General features: G+C 39.4%; 1 protein-coding gene across 1 annotated transcript in view; it reads left to right on the forward strand.

Annotated features, from left to right (window-relative positions):
• The window catches only part of LOC138033660 (tetratricopeptide repeat protein 39C-like), a 46,450-nt gene that overhangs the window by 15,176 nt on the left and 11,724 nt on the right, over nucleotides 1-19,550 (forward strand). Inside the window, exons 4-12 of the mRNA XM_068881451.1 lie at nucleotides 115-299; nucleotides 2,073-2,371; nucleotides 3,451-3,521; nucleotides 8,999-9,096; nucleotides 11,749-11,842; nucleotides 15,019-15,073; nucleotides 15,450-15,502; nucleotides 16,482-16,588; nucleotides 18,473-18,596. Coding sequence (XP_068737552.1) covers nucleotides 115-299; nucleotides 2,073-2,371; nucleotides 3,451-3,521; nucleotides 8,999-9,096; nucleotides 11,749-11,842; nucleotides 15,019-15,073; nucleotides 15,450-15,502; nucleotides 16,482-16,588; nucleotides 18,473-18,596 — 1,086 coding nt within the window. The remainder of the gene's footprint in view (nucleotides 1-114; nucleotides 300-2,072; nucleotides 2,372-3,450; nucleotides 3,522-8,998; nucleotides 9,097-11,748; nucleotides 11,843-15,018; nucleotides 15,074-15,449; nucleotides 15,503-16,481; nucleotides 16,589-18,472; nucleotides 18,597-19,550) is intronic.

A 19,550-nucleotide genomic window follows, 5' to 3' on the forward strand; every position in this document is an offset into this window, starting at 1 on the left:
AATGTGAACACTGATAACTGGAACTGTGAGAAATGAATATTGTGGATTTTTTAAGGAAAACAACAACGCCTTTCCTTAGTGCACATGGTTTAAATACGATTTTCTTCATTGCAGGAATAACTGATTACATCAAGGGCGGTTACCTGATGCGAAGGGCATGGAAACTGTATGATAAGTGTTACTGTGAGATCAGTGCTATTGGTGGACCATTCTTGATGTGGGCTCCCGAGTTGAGAGGGGTTGGAAATGGTGCAGATTTGCCGCCTGATCTGGATTATGTAGAAGAAGCCCTAGATGAGGTATATGTCATTAACCATTTCCATTTTCCATTGTGAAAAAAGCAGTAACGTCAAAGGCTCACTAGCTTAAAATTTCAGCATGTGAATGCAGCTTGTTATATATCCAAAATGTGAGTTAAAAGTCTGAAAGCCCAAAGCTCCCGTGCTGCATATTAATTCTGCGGCGTACACAACCATTGCATTCTAACACTAGTGAGCCATTGATGTCATTTTCTCCTCAATTCATGCTCTCTCAAGATCTTAAAGTTAGTAATGGTCTTCCATTAAATTGGAAAATTCCAGTTAAAAATAAACACTCGGGTGTCATTTTGGGGCAGCACTAAAAGCCGGAATCCAGAAACCAGAAACCAGAATTATTCACAATTCGTGAGAACTACAACAACTTTAATACTCACTTGTTGTACACTCTGCCATAATCCCCACACTCAAGTATTTAACTCTGAGGAAATGTAAACTGTAAAATGGATCTGACTTTGTTATTCTGGATATAAAGACTTGAGCGTGGTGATGGCATCGTCAAGCTAAGGCAGTCCACATTAAAGTAAAGGAAACTTAAACTTGTTTAATGGATTTTCCTTGTTTTTTCACCTGCCTTGGTACAAAAAATGCCTCTTTTAAAGGAACAAGGCGCCCTGAGGATGTGTTGCGTTAAGTGATGGGCCGGGACTGAAGCTATTGATTATAGGTTGAGAAAGTACTGTGAATATGACAAATTCACATTGTCTATTGATTCAGAAATTAAGTTCATTAACTTTGAGACGTCCCACTAACATTGAATAGGCTGGGAAACAACTGAAACAAGTTTTGAAGATTCTGTTTCAAGAAAGGAAGATGAATATTGCACTTCAAGGTCGACAATTGACGATATGTTTGGCTTGGGTTAGAAGGTTTTTCCGCAGTTTGAACATACCGTGGGCTCCGAAAAAACACAACTTTGTTTATTTATTTATAAATTTCAAACATCATTACTTAATGACCATGTACAATAAACAAATTTCGATTATGATCAAAAGGTGGGTAACACTATCCACTGGATAAAATCTAGCAAAACCAATTGAGTTATCCAGTGGACTAGTAGTGATTTATGTGGATAAGTTGTAGTTCTTGCGAATTGTGGATAATTCTGATTTCTGGATTCCGGATTCGTGATTCCGGCTGTTTGCTTGAAAGGACAGACGCAGCAACAGCTGTCCCTCTTGCCGCACGTTAACCATCATGTAAAATGTAAATACCGTGTCTACTAAAGCTTCACTTACAAGCTTCTCTTATTGAGAGACAAAATGGTTTGCCAAGTCTCTTATTTTACCACCTGTCAGTAGTAGTGTCAGTCGAGTGTCGGCTGACAGTTGGCCAATTGTCAGTGGAGGGGAAAACACAGTGACAATCCTTTTTTTCCACATTGCACATTAATCTGCCACTCTCGTAAATATTAAACCACAATAAAATAAAGTATTCTCAAAATGGGTTTTTGGCAGGAAAGGCTGTCATTTAGAATTCCTCTCTACTCTGAGATTTGGGGATAAAGTTACCAGCTTTGTTCTAAATTGAAATAATGAAAATATTGTGAATTTTTAGGTAAGACATAAAAGGCCTGTAGACCAGCATCATGATATGTTCAGTGTACAGTATTTATTCAGAATTGGTTATTTTGAAACCCCCCTCCTATTCAAACTATTTTCTCTTTCCTTTGCTTGGAAGTAACACGTTCAACGGCACACGATTCCAAGTTTGAATTATTGTAATATTATTTCCTTGACTTTTATTGTCTGATAGTCAGAGTCGGTTGGAGTGGGTGTGGTCTCACCCCTGGACCCTGATGATACGGCATCCTGCACACTGGATGATCTCACTATCAGTGAGGAATCTGGTGAAGCAGTGAGTCTGGAGGCCCTCAAGCATCTCCAAGCTGCTGTGTCATGTGGCTATGGGCTGTTTCATTTGGCTATTTCCCTTGTCCCTCCTAAGCTCCTGAAGTTCTGTCATCTTCTTGGATTCTCTGGAAATAGGGATGTTGGAATACAAGCCTTAAACTTAGCAAGCCAAAGTGAAGATATGAAAGCTCCTGTGGCAAGGTACACTGAGCCTCGTACATGTACATGACTATAATCTCAACTTGGTCTACCAACTCGGTTTACTGTTAAGAAAATTTTAGAAATTATCTGGAAAATAATATAAGACAGTGTGGTTAACTAGAAATGTCCATCACCAACTACACTAGGGCATGCTTGTTTCGTTTCAAACTTTCACTGTGTTTTTAGTTCCCCTTTCAATAAGATTGATGTATTTAGTTTGGTGCCATTGGCATACAGTAAGACACTGGCATTTATATTCTTTCTGGTTTCTTTTCTTGTCTTTGGCCTTGGTGCATTTCTGAAAAGAATTTGACGTCATTACCTTTAAACTATACTTCAGGGTACTGAGACAGTTAAACCCAGAGTACTGTGGGGTGAATTCCCCACAATTTATTCCAGACCATGCACCAAAAGTACTCCTATCTCACGTTTAACTTTCTATAATTGTTTTCTTGGTTTAACTTGAGGGAAGCCATTTCATAACTGCTTCAAGAATGTTACTTGAATGTGCAGTTCTGGGAATTAATCAGATTTAAGACATTGTGTTGAATGTATTATTTTTTGGTAAACAAACCATCACAATGTAAAGTACATGATGACGAAGGACATAAACCATGCACTGGTGGCTCAGTTGGTTGAGCACCGGGCTGTTACGCGGGAAGTGGTGAGTTCAACTCCAGCCGGACCAACGCTCAGGGTCTTTAAATAACTGAGGAGAAAGTGCTGCCTTTGTAATCCCATCTGCAAATGGGTAGACTCTCTAGTCTTCTCGAACAAGGACGCTTAGCTGGAGGTCCCGTCTCACAACCCTTCAATGTTCACAATCCTGTGGGACGTAAAAGAACCCGCACACTTGTCATAAAGAGTAGGACGTGTAGTTCCCGGTGTTGTGGTCTGTCTTCTGTGGTGTATCTTGGTTGGGAGGGTTAATGCTCGGAGAGGGCCGTCAGTTAGAAAACTGTAACACGTTATTACGTCTACCTCTTTAATTAAAGATATTGAATTGAATTGAATTGAATTGAATAATAAAAATTATTATAATTGATCTTTTTACAATGTCCACACCCACTTAATTTTAGGCTTACCCTCTTGTGGTACCATGCAGTGGTCAGGCCCTTTGTTGCACTTGACGAGGGAAGCAATGAGGAAGGTGAGTATAGTGTTAGCCACTAGCTACCACATTAGTCTAGTCAGAACATTAGTCTTTGATGTGTAGAAGACCAGAAACAATACTAACTGAAGGTTATTTTGTTTTGATGCAGCTTTCACTATATAACATCCTAATTGTCATCAGATGTAATAAAGTCCGATCACCTCATTAGTTTTTCGATTTGTTTGACTCCATTCTCTACTTGATTCTCAATTATCATTCCTCGATTCTCCATTCTTGATCCTCGATCCTTGACCCTTGATCCTCGATCCTTGCAAGGATTGGTGATTGGGTCGAGAATCGAGACTCTAAAGAGACTGTAGTTTGTTTTTTACTTTCCTTTGTTTTAGATTATGATAATCCCTGGTGAAAATCTTCAAAGGATCTTTAAGGATCTTCAAAGATCGTCATAAAGATCTTCAAGGATCCTAATAAAGATCTTAGAAAAGATCTTCAAAATTCCTTGCAAAGATCCTCAAGGATCTCGGCCAAGATCCTTAAAGATCCTCAAGGATCTTGCCAAGATCCTTGAGGATCCTCAAGAATCTTGCCAAAGATCCTTGAGGATCTTTAAGGATCTTCAAGGATTTTAAAAGATCTTTTGAGGATCTTGTTAAGATCTTTGTGGATCTTTCCTGAATGTTACCAAGGAATTTAAAAAAATCCTCAAGGATCTTTATTATTTTAAAAGATCCTTTGAGGATCTTGTTAAGATCTTTGTAGATCTTTATGAATCTTACCAAAGATCAGTAAGGATCTTCAATAATCTTACCAAAGATCTTCAAAGATCCTAATCTATCCTTGAGGATCTTGTCAAGATCTTTGTGATTATTTTGGGTATATTCAATATTCTTACCAATGATCTTCAAGGATGTTTGTGGCTCCATTAAAGAACCAAGATTACTGCCAATTATGGCTTTGATTCACCTCACGGTTAAGATAAGTGCCAGGATGTCATATGGAAAATCTGAAACATGCTAATTTAAAGTGAATTTGGAAATGGCCAATTCCTATTAACTACCGTGAACAACAACAACAACAACAACAATATGGCACAAACATCATTTAAACTTTCTTTATTTCCATAGATGTGTTTATCATTGTCAAAATCATAAAAAAAATGGAGATTAAGGATACAATAATGTAGGGCTGGAAACAAAAACCTAGTAAGTGACAATTTTTGGTCAATTTTTAGTTTTGCACAAAACTAGCCTAAATAGACCTTTTTCTCTTGTACATTTTGTTTTCCCAATACAAATCATGTGATAATACTCAGGAGGATTAGTCCTTGTTTTGCTCATTAAAAAGAGTGCATGCAAGCATGAATATGTCTGCCTCATCATCAATCCAATTTTGATCGGGTTTATCCCCGTAAACAGGGCTGGCTGGATTTACATACAAAAGAAAAAAGAAACGACCAATTAACCTCCGGAGTATTATGACATAATCTGTATTGGGAAAACAAAATGTACAAGCAAAAACGGTCTATTTTGCAAGTTGACTGGAAATGAACTTACATTGCCCTGGTATTGTTTTTATCCGATTTGAGCTTTTTTTTCGAGAAATAAACTATGCAAAAATACTATTGGCTTCGCATTTGAAAGCAACGGAATCAGCAAAGCAACACCTACCTTTCATTGTTTGATTAAAATTTAATAGCACAAGCTTTATGCAACTGTATGCGTCGGTAGCTCATCCGAATGATGCGCACAGCAAAGTACACAGCAGCTTGGTGGTTTGACCCACCGATCAGACTTATTATTTTTCTTTTGTTTGAGATGTTTCTCTCGTTTTTCTTTTCTTGATTTCCTCTGCGATTTTATCGATCTTTGGTAAATTTAAGTTACATGAGACATGAACAAAAAATTAAATAAATAACTCTGATCAGTGGCTCAAACCACCGACCTGTCGTGTACTTTGCTGTGCATATCATTCAGTTGAGCTATCGACACACAGTTATATTAGTTTATAAATGCCATTAAATTTTAATGGAACAATGAAAGGTAAGTGCCGCTTCTCTGATTCCATTGTTTTCAAACATGAAGCCAATGGTATTTTTGCATAGCTTATTTCTTGAAAATAAAGCTCAAATTGCCTAAAGAATTACCAGAGCAATGTTCTTAAGTGCATTTCCAGTCAACCTGCAAAATTTGGGCTAGTTTTTGAGCACTAAAAGTTGGCCAAACATTGTCACTTACTAGGTTTTTGCTTCCAGCCCTTCTATTACAGCAGTTGCAACCCCACACTAATTATTATTTTTTTCCCTCCATTGTGAACAAGTCATGTAAGTCATATATTTAATACTACAGTGACAATATTTGCTTGATAAAGGTACGGTAAAAACCTGAATAAATTATACAGTGTAAGAACCAAGTTTTTCCAAGCTACAGTCTGTAGGCTAAGGCTAGGCTACAGACTGTACTCAGGTTCTTAGAATAAAATAATGAGGTTTTGTCATTGGTGGGTATGGCCTATTTTGGGCCATTTCTGAAGTTTGTACAAAGCTCTGCATGATAAACAGAACAAAACTAAAGCAACATTAAAACAATGGTACTATGTTGCTGCTGGGAAAACATGGTACTGGTAGAGCTTGTTATATTAAATTTGTGTATTCAGTGTTTGACTAAATTTCTCAAAAGAAGAATCCATTTTAAAATTGTAGGCTAAACTACAAACTACAAACTTGCCAAAAACGTTCTTACTTGTAAAAGTTCTTATATTTGGGTTCCTGTTTTATTTCTGTACACCGTCATTGCCATCACTGTAGTTGTTGCATAATAATACCTAACATAAGCTTAGCTTACAGGATTAGAGTAACTACAACATTTTTTTCGCTTTGTACCTAAGCTTGGTTTCCTCTGGACAATGCGATTTAAAGATACATAGTATTATATTGTCTTTTTCCAACCTCTTCAGAAATTCAAGGCAGTGACAACTTGACTACAATGCTATAAAAAGTGCTCATTGCAGTGGTTTAATGGTGACTTGAGTACAACAGCAATGGAGTCTAAAACAAAAGAAGCATATATATATTTTTTAAATCTGGGTTCTCATTGCTTACATAACAATATCGTGGACTTTGGTCACCAATTACAGACCACTTAACATGAAATTTCATGCACCATATCCCAGAAGATATCTCTGCACCCAATGGAAGTGTCAACATTTGGCTGTTTATGTAGGAACACTCGCATCAGACTCACTGTAACTAAATCAAGCGTTCTTTTGCGTTTTAAACCGGGATAATTAAATTCGATGTGAATGTCCATTTCGTTGGCTTCGCTTTTTGTCGGTTATTTTTCTGAAGGATTATGAAAACCTTCCACTACAAGCTTCGTTATTTGTAAACAGAAAGACACTTCACAAAACGTTACAACGCCCGCACTTTGTATTAAGCTTATAAATTATAGAACATTACTTGCACTTTGATTTATAGGACAAAAGCCCATGGAATTAGCATCAAAATTGTTTTATCCAACGCTTACCTCTTTAGGTGAGTTATTATCAGCAATTCCTTCCAGTGGACAAGCATTTTACATTGTAAAAGAACTAAAATATGATAAGGACTTGCAGTAAACCGAAAATCGAAATAACCGCCCGATCTGTGGCTGGTGTGAGCCCGCAATTTTTGGTGCTGGCCTACTGCTGACCAGAGCGGCTCAAATCCAAGATGGCTGATCTTCAATGATGTTCGAGGGGATCGTTTAAGGGTTTTTCCCGCTGGTTCAAGAACAAACGCCATACTGAAAAGTGAAGGAAGTCATTCGAAGGTCATCAAGTGAAGCTTGCTTTGAGAAAGTTTAAGTTTTAGTAATCTCAGTGAAGTGAGACAGAACATGCGTCACCCATTGCTCCCACTTCACTTCCGTTTCCAAGTTTTGGACGATGGTTTTCTTCAAATTATAACTGGGATAGATGAGCTGACGGTCAGGTTACAATGTTTTCAGACTGGACATGCAACTTAATGTTAACTTCATTTTAAGTTAGTGCATGTAAATAAGTAAACGATCTCTTATAGAACAAACAATTGGTTTATTTGTATTTGTTCCTGTTTTGGGCTAGACAATGAAGTAATGATCCTTGTATAAACAAGAGCAATAGCACTTTCTTTAGTGATGTTTTGCGTTCCGGTTCTTGTCACTTAACCCATTGTCATTTAATAAAATTTTAATAAAATGATTCTTTTGTCAGACTATATTGATAAAATCTAATAAGGTATCGTGTAACATAATGCAATTGGGTTTTTGTTTCACTGATTTTTCTATTTATTGGTATAAATGAACTCCTTTACTCCTTTAGATTATTTCTCAGTTTCGACTGTCACAACCTTTAATAATCCTAAAAAGATCCTAATTCTTGAGACAAAAAAGGTACAGGACATTATTTAATTGAGGCATCAACAGGTTCTCCCTAAAGCTTTCGAAGACTCCCAAAAAAGATCCTTTAAAAAAATCCCAAAAAGATCTTTAAGATGAATCCCTTTAAAATCCTAATGGTGTTCAAGAACCCCCTTTAAAGATGCAATGGTAACTAATTTATTGCAATTACTAAGTTCCCCCAAACATATGTCTTAGACCTTTAAGGGTCTTTAAGGATCCTGATAGAAATCCCGTTAAGGTCCTCAAGAATTCCTTGAGGATCTTTCTTAGATCCTAAGGAGATTCTTTGATTGATCCTCAAAGGATCTTTATAAAGATCCTAAAAGATCCTCGAGAATTGTTTAAGGATCTCTTAAGGATCCTAAAAAGATCCTTTGACTGTTCTTGAAAAGATCTTTATCAAGATCCGTGAAGATCCTCAAGGATGTCATGAAGATCTTTAAAAGATCTCTTTGATTAGATTACAAAGATCTTTCCAAAGATCTTTGAAAGATCCTTAAAGATTAATAGAGGATTTATCAAGGATCTTCAAAGATCTTAATAAAGATCTTTTCAAGATCAGTTAAAAGATCCTTTTAAGATCCTTGGAAGATCCTCAAAGAATTCTTGAGGATCTGTAAGGATCCTTACCAAGATTTTGAAACTTACTCTCACTAGGATCTTTGTAAGATCCTCACAGGATCCTCACTGGCTCTTTGGGGATCTTTACAACTCCTAATTGCAATTGAAGATCTTTAAAGAACTTTCAAAGATCCTTCAAGGATCCTTGAAAGATCCTCATCTTCAAAGATCTTTTGCAGGTCCTTGAGGATCTTTAAGGATCCTTGAAGATCTTCAAGGATCCTCTGAGGTTTTTCACCAGGGATGTCTATTAGACAATGGAAAGCAATAAACAAGATTATTAGCTTTTTAGCTACTCTGTAAATAATAAATTTCGAGATAAAATAAAGTCGTGTATGTATGTACAGGTATGTATGTATGTATGTAAACAAACTGTAGTTTGAAAAAATATTAACCAAGGAAACATTTCAATTACCACATAATATTATACACTAGAGTTTAATAATAGTATTTGAAACCTCTCTTTTGATCACAAAGGTCTTGCCAACGCAACTGCCATCCTAGAAGAGTCCTGTCAGGATTATCCAAGCTCAGCTGTTTTTCTTTTCTTCAAAGGTCTTGTATCAAGACTTAAGGTACTTTTACCACAGCTTCGCTATCCATGATAAAAGCTAGGACACTTTCCATTTTAATCAAAAAGAACAGTGATGTGAAAATTTTCCAGTTAAAAGATGTTCATTTTTCACTTAGTCACTTTTTCTTTTTTAAGAGACTGGGTACTAATGATTTAAAATAAGAAAGGTTTTCGAGCTAAAAACCCAACCTTTAATACATCAAGAGCATGGCCTTGAAACGAGAAAAGAGGAATTATCCTCTGAAGGTATTACTTTTTTTTAACCTTTCCAGTGGAAAAGTCTCTTCCATCTGGTTTACCACAGGAAAAACTGGGCTTTCCATTCAAAAGGAAAGCGCCCCTAGCCTAGACATGTTTTAAGTTCGAGAAATGAAATCTACCCAAGGTGGGTCATGTTGTCCCAACTCTCACGCATAAAATACAAAAGAGGCAGTGCATACTTAGTTGCTGTATGATCCATCATGATGAACGCGCAAGTTCTATGATGGGAGCCTAAAGTTAACTGTAAAATGGTCTGGCCCCAAAACTACACTTAAAACAGTTTTTGAACAGCATACCAACCTACAGCGTGCAAAGAAAGTCATGTCCGATAGCGTGGGTGTAGGATTTTGTGATCGGGGTCAGTGGATAATTTCTGACTTTTAGTTGCCTGACTGACAAGTGAAGTGGTTTTTTGGGGGAGTCTGTTAAGTATCGTATTTCATGTCAGACATCAAGTCCGCACAATCTTTGAGTGCTTAAAAACGAATTATTCAAAATGTGCCGTTATTCTCGTTAATCAAGACGGTCACATTTTTACTATTAGTGAATTTCAAAGTTTTCACTAAATTATAGCTGATTATCAAGTAAAAATAAGGCAGCTCATTAATATTAACAGTTTTACTTAATCAAACATGTAATTAGCAGTAAGAGATAAATACTGCTTGGGAATTTTTTTAGGGGGGGGGGGGAGGGGGGGCTGGTTAAAATGACTCTCAAACCAGTAGATGTTAAGGACGGTGCCTACTATCGTTATTGCGCACATGTTCTGCGCATCTCCAGATACTCGGATTTCCTATCGCCAGTGCTTACTAATGCAGGGATTTTTTTGCGCAGTTTAAAACTATGCAGATAAAGTAGATCTTCGTAAGTACTCTTGGTATCCAAAAAGAAAATTGGGGGTAACCATGCATTCTTTAGAGATAATTGAGCTTCAATTTGAGAAAGAATGCCATACATGCTTTGTATTTTAGAGCTTTTTACAAATATTGTCCATGAATTATCTTTGAAAAATGGGTAAAATTTAAGAATCCGATCCCACCAACGCATCGGCCGACTGTCGGCCGACGCGTTGGCCGCTGTTTAAACTTATAACGTATAAGATGCGTCGGTAGTGCGTCGGTGGTGCGTCGGTGGCGTGTCGGTGACTCATTTGGGCCTTATTGAACTGTTGAAAACCTAAACGTACCTTTTTCAAACTGAACGGAACTGTCTTCGACGGAAAACTTTCACTACCATATTGTATTTCGTGATATTAGAACCCAGTTCCCGTTACGACAAGTGTTATTAGAACCCAGTTTTCACTCGTTGCCCGAGACTTCGTCATCATCAGCCATTTATATATATTATTACAGGGCTTCTAAGTTGATACTTTGAAGTATCATTAAGCGGCAAGGGAACAACATAATGCAATTGAATTGGTCATAGACTTTTGCAAACTTGGTGGCTCCTAAAGGAGCCGCTTTTTTTTAAGTTGACAAAACCCTCTAGTCAATGATCAATAAAGAGTTTAAGCTTCCCAATCCTTTATAATGCACGAAAAATAAGCATGTTGGTCGACTTGCAAATTAACTCCCCGCTTTGGTAACCGACCCTTGCCAAAACATCGAGCAGACCTAGGTACTAGTGTTTCATTTTAAAAATGCCGGCTATTTGCCAATGACGTTTTTGTCGTTCCTTATGAAGTTGTTCTTGCTTCCAACTGAAAGAACTAACAAAATTATAAAGAGTAAGTATTTAGACCAACGTGTCGGTAGTGTTTCGACCGACGTGTTGGTAGTGTGTTGGCCGACGTGTCGGTCATGTGTCGGTGGTGTGTCGACCGACGCGTTGGCTGACGCGTTGGCCGACGTGTTGGCCGACGCGTTGGTGGGATCGGATTCTTAAATTTTACCGAAAAATGCGTGGTTACCCCCAATTTTCTTTTTGGATTTCAATAACACTTGTTAAGATCTACCATTCCCGCATAATCACAAATCGGGGCAAAAATACCTTTGAATTAGTAGGCAACCACATGTTGCTGGAAGGGATAGGTGTAAAGTTGACTTTCTTAATTTCACCCTGGTATACCCAGTGATCAGTGAAGGCGGTTGTGGATGATTAGAAGATCTGAACAAGGATAACAAATCTTGTTACTTGGCATAACTTGGATGACTGGTGATGATGATTAGGATGATTACGTTCCATAATAATTATTGTTGTAGTGGGGTTTTTCAATACACCCTTTAATATCACCCGCATCTGTTGTCTTAAAAGTTACTAAGCTTTACATGCAATTTGGTCATCTAAGTAAACTATTGATTATCTACATGTACATGTATAAAATCACAGATGGAAATGGTGTCCAAAATAGTTTGCAATAACAGTCTGTTACTCTGTGATTTCCTTGTCACAGGGTCATATTGGAGAAGCTCTTGATGAGTTTCACCAAGCAATGCGATATGCAGCCGAGCAAAAGGAAATAGCACTGATATGTCAGTATGAAATAGGTGAGTCCAGCTGTGACGTTTGGCCTGGGTTTTTTTTTTTTTGTTATCTCTTAATGTTAAAATAAAGGTGGCATTAAAATTGGAGTAATTAATAATAATAATAATAATAATAATAATAATAATAAAAGAAAAACCTTTATTGAAAATCAGTCAGTTAATACAGAAATTATTAACAACATAAGAAAATATTCTGTTCCAATTATAAAAAACAGTTCAAGTTCATTGTTCATTTACACAAGCAAACAAAAACAAAAAAACAAAAATATATATGCACATGTTATTGTTATTATTAGTATTAATATAAATAACTTTATTTTTAATTCGAATAAAACTGTTTAGAAATATATCTATAAGTATATAAAACAATCACAAATCTAAAAAACTATTCCCAGTAATAATAAAAATGTATATATAAAAGTTATAGAACCTAGATTTTCGCAAGGCATCTATCTAATTCAAAGTCCGCTTCTTGAACATTACTTCTAATTGTTCTTTTAGCTGTTCTTGACCCTCTAAGACAGAGTAGAGCCGACCTAAGGATGGCAAAGGAGACTTTAGAACGTATCCAAGAGACGGTGGTGGCATAGTCCTCTCCTTTCTTCGCTGCGACTAGCTCTGACAACCTGTTATGGTATCTCTTGAACTCTTCTCCCATGCCACCTGTTGTTGTAAATACTAATGGTGTAAATGTTCCCTGTTCCACGTCCATCACTCTTCGCGTATACAATCTCTTCTTGTCGTTCTCGTGCTGCTTGTATATCTGCTTGAGGTCCAGGTCTCTATAAGAATCAGCGTTGGGGTAGCATACCCGTACATCAAAGAACGCTGACCTTTGCCTTTCCCAAAAACCTCTGGCATGGATGTCTAGGCGAGCGTCGGGAGCTCTGTTAGCTCCGCTTGGCAGCGACTCTCCCGTGAGCTCCTGGAGGATGGGCTCAATTTCGACATCGTTGCAGACCATGCTGAGCATGTCTGCCTCAAGATCTCTCAGTTCATTATGGCGCTGTATTATGAAGCCTCCACGCCTGCAGACCATGGCATGATCAATATTAAAGACATCGCCACACACGCAAATAGATGGCTTATCGGCGATTTCCCAGTCATATCTGAGCTTTAGAGCGTCTCGAAACTCGCCCTTGTTCAGAGTGAAGCCCATTTCATCGAGTTTCATCCGGTTATTGAAGCTCCAAGAGGCGATGGTATTGAGACTGGTTTGGATGATTGAGTTGCTGTTCCTTACAAGCCCTTCGGACAACGATACATCATCAACATACTTCCAAGTACAGGATTCGGGCCTGAGATACTCAAGTTGTTGACCATTACCAGAAACAATATTGGGCCAAGTTTTGTTCCCTGGGGAACGCCGGCATTTATTGGGAGCCAGTTAGAGATCGAGCCAGCCAACTTAACGCGTTGTCGGCGGTTAGACAGAAAGCTTATAATCCACGGTATTAAAGATGTGCGAACGCCTAAGTCCAGAAGCTTTTCCATTAGTACATTGTACCCATACAGAAAAGAATGTTTCTTGAATATTTTGATAGAGTTTAGCAGGAAAGCAATCCATGAAGTCGCTCAGGCAGAATAGTAGATAGCAACAATCAATCATCTTTATTCAACTTTCAAATTGGATGTAATTAATGTCTCCCTTATCTTTTCAGTCCTGAGAGCGAGACTAAGGGATTTTACTCTGTCTAACACGACACATTAGGGAGTTTAAGAAGACGACAGCTACGGTAACAACCGACATCACCTAAAAGCAGTTATAGTTTAGTTAGTTTAGTCCTCTTCGCTCCGTCTAGAGCGAAGGGCCTTCACTGCAGCTTCCCATTGGACCTGGTTTTGTGCAGTCCGTTTCACTTTATTCCATGACATCCCTAAGTCATGATGCTCTTGCTGTGTGGTTCTCCTCCATGACTTCTTTGGTCTGCCTCCTAGTCCCCTGGGGGTTCCACTCAAGGGACAGGCGGGTGATGTTGGTGACAGGTTTCCTCAGAGTGTGGCCAATCCATCTTCTCCTGCTTGGTTTTGCTGCCACAACTCCTCATTGGAGATCTTCTTCGGCCACCACACCCCTAAGATATACCGGAGCCTACGATTGGTGAACGTCTGGAGTTGGGCAATGATCTTCTTTGTTAGTCTCCAGGTCTCAGATCCATAAAGCAAAACCGACTTCACGTTGGAATCAAAGAACCTTATCTTTGTCCACAGAGAGATGAACTTCGATCTTCATATTGGTCTTAAAATGGAGAAGGCACCTTGTGCCGTCTTGCATCTGGCCTTAACGTCTTCCTCTGTGCCGCCAGTGGTGGTGATAAGGCTGCCTAGGTATGTGAAGGAGCTGTTACCCACTCCAGGCTGTCTCCTGCACAGCTCATGGTATCCTTGTTTGCCAGGGACAGAATCCTCATGTCTTTGGTTTTGGCTGCATTTATCTTGAGCCCGACTCTGACAGCTTGTTCTTGCAATGCCTCGAGCTTCTGTCACATGTGGACGATCTTCTGGCTCTGCAAAGCTATGTCGTCTGTAAAGTCCAAGTCCTCTGACTTCCGCAGCAGGGTAAGTTGGATCCCTGTCTTATTATCACCAAGGGCTTGACGAGATACCCAGTCCAGCGCCACGAGGAAGAGAAGGGGGCTGAGCAGGCACCTCTGTCGGACCCCCATTACTCATGCTGAAGGGTTCTGTCATATCACCATCACGCAAAACCCTTGCTTGGAAGCCATCGGGAAAGACCCGGATCATCCTCTCGATTTTTTCAGGGATCCGGTAGTGCTGCAAGATGATCCAAAGCACCTCCCAATCCAAAGAATTAAAAGCCTTTTCAAAGTCTACAAAAACCAGATACATTTTTACTATATGTTAAGGAGTATCCAAAGTTTGCTCATAGGAATTTGATAATCATGGCATGGAGCTGTCAAAACGTCATTTCTTGATATCGGTCATTTTTTAATGGCTTTTCAAATTGAATTAATTTTAGCTAATATAAGCTAACTGGGGGTACTGCACCTTCGTTTATTAAATTTTATTTATTTGGTTTTCTCCAGTCATAATACAATGAGTATACAGAATGATATGAACATAATTATTGTTATTCAATTTTGCACCTTCATCTGTTGTGATTGAATAAAAAATCTTGTTTTAGTTGTTCCTATGGCACTCAAACTGCATTTTTTCAGGTTGGTGTCACATGCTAAGGTTGGAGTGGGAGTACGCTCTTCCAGCATTTTTGAGGTGAGAGTGTTTTTTACATTACTAAAGGAAAGTTATACCTAATTAAAATAATTTATGCAACTTTTGAAAAATTCATATCCCTGGTAAAAATCGACTGCTTGCAGTCCCTTCTAAGAGTCCCTTCCGAGGCTCGCTTGCGTGACAGCAAGCGGTCACGCAAGCGGTCACGTCACCCAAAGCGGGTGGTTCAACTAACTCAGAAGGGACTGCAAGCAGTCTAGGTAAAAAAAAACAAATAATCTTTTTGAATCTCTGTGGATCTTCAAACCCTTTTAAGAGATCTTAAGGGTGAAGTTCTTTTTAAAATCTGCAAAAGATTTTAAGTTGCTTTTTGGAGGTACTTGAAAATGTTTTGAAGGGTCTTGTTTATTTGCAGGCTAAAAGAAGAATCTAAGTGGTCACAAAGCTATTATGCGTATCTCTGTGGAGGTGAGTAGGTTAGAATAATATGTCCTCTTGCAGTGACATAGTAATCATTATTATTCATTCAAAATATTTCCCCGTTTCTGATTGGTTAAAACCACACGCATAATTCACCATAACCAGCTGCTGTTCACCAAATGTGGAAAGAAACTTCGTCATATTGAATCAATGACGTCAAAAGTGCAGCCCGCTGCAGATTATTGAACCGATGACGTCAAAATGACGTCAAAAGTGCAGCCCGCTGCAAATTATTGAACCGTTGACCGAAAAAAGCTGGTGATGAGATTGTGTTATTTGTGTTGGAGGGTGCGAAATTGTTAAAAATAAAGCTCATTTTCTCCTTTAAGAGTTTGAAAATATTTTGAATGAATAATAAAGCAATTATTGAATTCGCCTTTTGTAGAATATGAAGAATTCTGCAGATCTCGGAGGATCTGGTAATTGGTTTCCACCAAATCCTTTCAGTGTGACAGTGCCGGTTAGTGGCCACTTTTGGGGCTTGGTTCCAGCTTCCATGGTTGCCATGGAAACCTGCTCTCTGTACATTGCAGCTGGCACCCCGCTAACCGTTAAGGCACCAGTTCCCTGGGTCATCTGTTTGTGACGAGTTTAAATTGGTTTGATTTATTTCTCCCAAACAGTGCTTCAGAGCAATAATTAGCATATGGGTGTGGCCCTTTGGTTTGGGTTTCAAATTTTTTTCTGACCGCCGACTGGCTTTACCTTCTATTTTCTACTTGTACAAATCCGGTAATGCACCTCTTTTCTCCCTCCTTCCCCCCTCCCCCCTAACCCCCCCCCCCCCCCCCCCCCGTCCAAAAAAAAATTTATTATGGGATTTGTGCAATTAGAGAATGGTACTGAATTCCGATAGCCAACTGGCTTCATCTGTCCAGTTGGTTTCTTAGCACTGCCCTGTTTATAGTGAATTGTTACGTTTGACAACATTTGCCTTCTCTTTAACTATTTCCTTTTTGCGTATTAGTCACAATAGGTATTTTGGGTAGCACAACTGAAGCCCACGCACAATTCAAATTGGTTCCCAAATTTGTGAAGAAGAAAACGCCTTTAGAATTGTTCCTTGTTCGAAAGGTACGTTTTTTTTATTATGATTGATTTTAACAAAGCAACAGATGGCAAAGTTTAACTGTCTCAGATATCCTGGGAGAAGCCTTTTTAAAGGCCTGGTTTTCACGAGCAACGCAGACTTATGCGCAGGTAACATAGATGCATGCAAACTCAGCAGCCGTGGATGATGTTCAGAGAATTTCAACAATATCTGTACTGTGGACTATCTTTGCTCATCGCTGGCCTGCAGTGTACCCAGCAATTCAGTTAAGGGAGCCAGGATGGTTTGGTGGTTATCAACCGTGCCTTCCACCTCTGCGACCCGGGTTCAACTCTGGGCCCCCGATATCGATCTCAACCTGACTCCGAGGGTTTTTCTCCGGGTACTCCGGTTTTCCTCCCTCAGCAAAATCGACTCCCAGCCTATTCCATCTGGCTGTGGTGCTGTGCTCCGAAGTCATACATGGGTCGTGTTCAGGGGCCGAGCGCCTAGCCTGCAGCACAGCTCCTTCGGTCCGACCTCGTCGGGCCGCGTCCTTAGCAATTCAGTATCCGACTGCGAGTAGGGGCGTTTAGCAGGTCAGGTCAGGCTGAATAAACAAACATCCATCCATCCATGCATTGCGACAAGGAGGCTCAATTGTGCATTATTGTTCCTTTATTGAGAACCTTAAGCGAGGTCGACGACAGCGGCTACGAGAACGTCGTCTAAAAACAGCATTTCCCATCACTGTAATAATTTTGCGATAACTACTCCAATTAGCTCGGCATGGAAAGTGAGTGTCAACATTCCAGGAATCATATTGGCGAGAATGGTGTGGATGTTTCGAGAGAGAATTGGAATTTATTGTCAGGTGCTCTCGTCCTCCACGTAACCTCAACTTTGGTCAATGATTGACGTCGTAGAAATGTACGCAAATGTAAAACACACGTACAAGGCTTGCAGAACTTTTGTTTTTACTCATCAGAGTTGTTGTTTTGTGGCGTTCTCGAAGACCTCGTCTTCGTCCCTGCTTAACGGGGCGTGTCACGCTATTTTAATCAAACTTCAAAACACTAAAAGGCGTCTTTGTATCAATGAAGACTGGGTCAAATAATAATTCTATAGTTTTGTTACCAATAACCATTGAAGTACACTGAAGCATTTTTTTGTTGTTTGCGGCAAAGGATGGACAGGATGGAAATGGATTGAAACTTGAAAAAAGTGGCCAGTTTTTTCAAGTTGGTGATGATGTGTTCAGAAAGTCGCTAAAAATTAAACGCGAATAGCCCTTTGTGCCATAAATACATTTCATGTCTTCTTAGTGGGTTGTGGGTTGTTAACATGACAGTGTCCCGTTAAGCTCCCTGTTATGGAGCTCAAGCAAGGATGATCACGACGGCTGGAAGAACGCCAAGATAGTAGACTTATTGGACAACCAAAGGCTCGGCAGGCCCCACACGTGCGTTTTGCATTTTGGTACATCTCGTAGCCGTTCTCGCCCTAGCAACGACGTGGTATGACCAAATTTTAGGTTATGTGGTGGACGCGAACACCTGACAATAAATCTTCAATTTTCTCTCCAGTCATCGACACCGCTCATACCAGTTTTCTTCCTGGAATGTTGAGCCACACTTTTCAAGCGGAATGAGGTAGATTAATCGTGGAATTATTACAAAAACGGGAAATCATGTTTTTTGACAACCTCCTTGCAGCCGTCATTCTTGCTCAAGCACATTATTCTCTCATAAGGTCTTTTATTTCAAGATCTGGTCTCACATCCCTTCTTCATAGTTTCTGTGGGAAGCTAAGTAACCCACGCATTCACGGAGAATAGGGCGTTTCTTTTTTTTCGATTCTGGTCTTACCGATAGATCATAAATGCACGTAATTAATTGTTATTCTTTGTGTGTTTGCGGTTCCTACAGGTTTCATTTTACAAGAAATTTCCGCCCACCGAAGATGATTGTCTTCTCTTAGCACTGGAAGTGTTGTACGTTTGGCGCGCATTCTACACGTGTAGTTCCACTGTCCTCAATAAGGTTTTATCAGGTGAGTTCTTTCGCGCTCTGACCAAGAGCTCGATTTGTCATTCAACCTCATCTTGCTTTGTAGATTGTTAACTGGTTACATCCTATCAGTTGGGATTTTTCAGCGTGTCATGCGTGATATTTTTTTAAAAATTGCTTTGGCTCGTAAGGTGTCATTAAGCGCATGTCTGGAAGGGAAATGTGGCCTGCTTGCCTCTACCCCAGCTCCCATGTGTTTTTCGCTGTTCGTTTCCCGACTATATGGGGGCCTGAAACAGGCTATGAAAATTGTGTGAGGTGTTTTCTTCGATGGTGACTCGGGGATTTTCCGGAAAGAAACCGAGCGCTCCTTTGCAAGAGTCGAACCTACGTCGGACCTTCCCGATTACTAGTTCGGATGCTCCACCAGTGGGAGCTACTGCATCTATGAAAGAAGTGTATGTTTGAAGTGCAGGTTATAGACGAAAGATTGGAGTGATCCTCGCACACTTCTCTGGACAAAGTGAGGTGGCTCAAACCAGTTTCAACACTTTCAAGAGACCTTGTTATTAGAAGGATTGACACTACAACACTTTATCACATAACAGCAATGTTATGGTACCATGTGAAACATCAATTATTGCTGAACAAGATGCAGTCATTTTTGTGACGTAACAAGTTACCATGGCAACAGCAAAGCCTTGCAAAAAAACCCCCTATATTTTGGCTTTAGTTGCTCATATCTGAAAAACGAAGTCGGTGACCCCAATTTGTTATTGCACAAAAGTGATCAGAAGGCCAAGATGAATCTCTCTGCAAGGTCTTAAAAAAATCCTGTGGAGCAGATTCAGAATTATCCTCAATTTTCAATTACTTAAGGTGGCTCTGAATCCGCTCCACATAATTTTTTTAAACTTTGCAGCAAGTTTCATTCTGGCATGCAATTGCCCTGCATGCTTCCAACTGTGTGGCTTCATTGTCAGTTGGTAGAGCATTG

This window comes from Montipora capricornis, chromosome 14 (assembly GCF_036669925.1).
Source record: "Montipora capricornis isolate CH-2021 chromosome 14, ASM3666992v2, whole genome shotgun sequence".
Lineage (NCBI taxonomy): Eukaryota > Metazoa > Cnidaria > Anthozoa > Scleractinia > Acroporidae > Montipora > Montipora capricornis.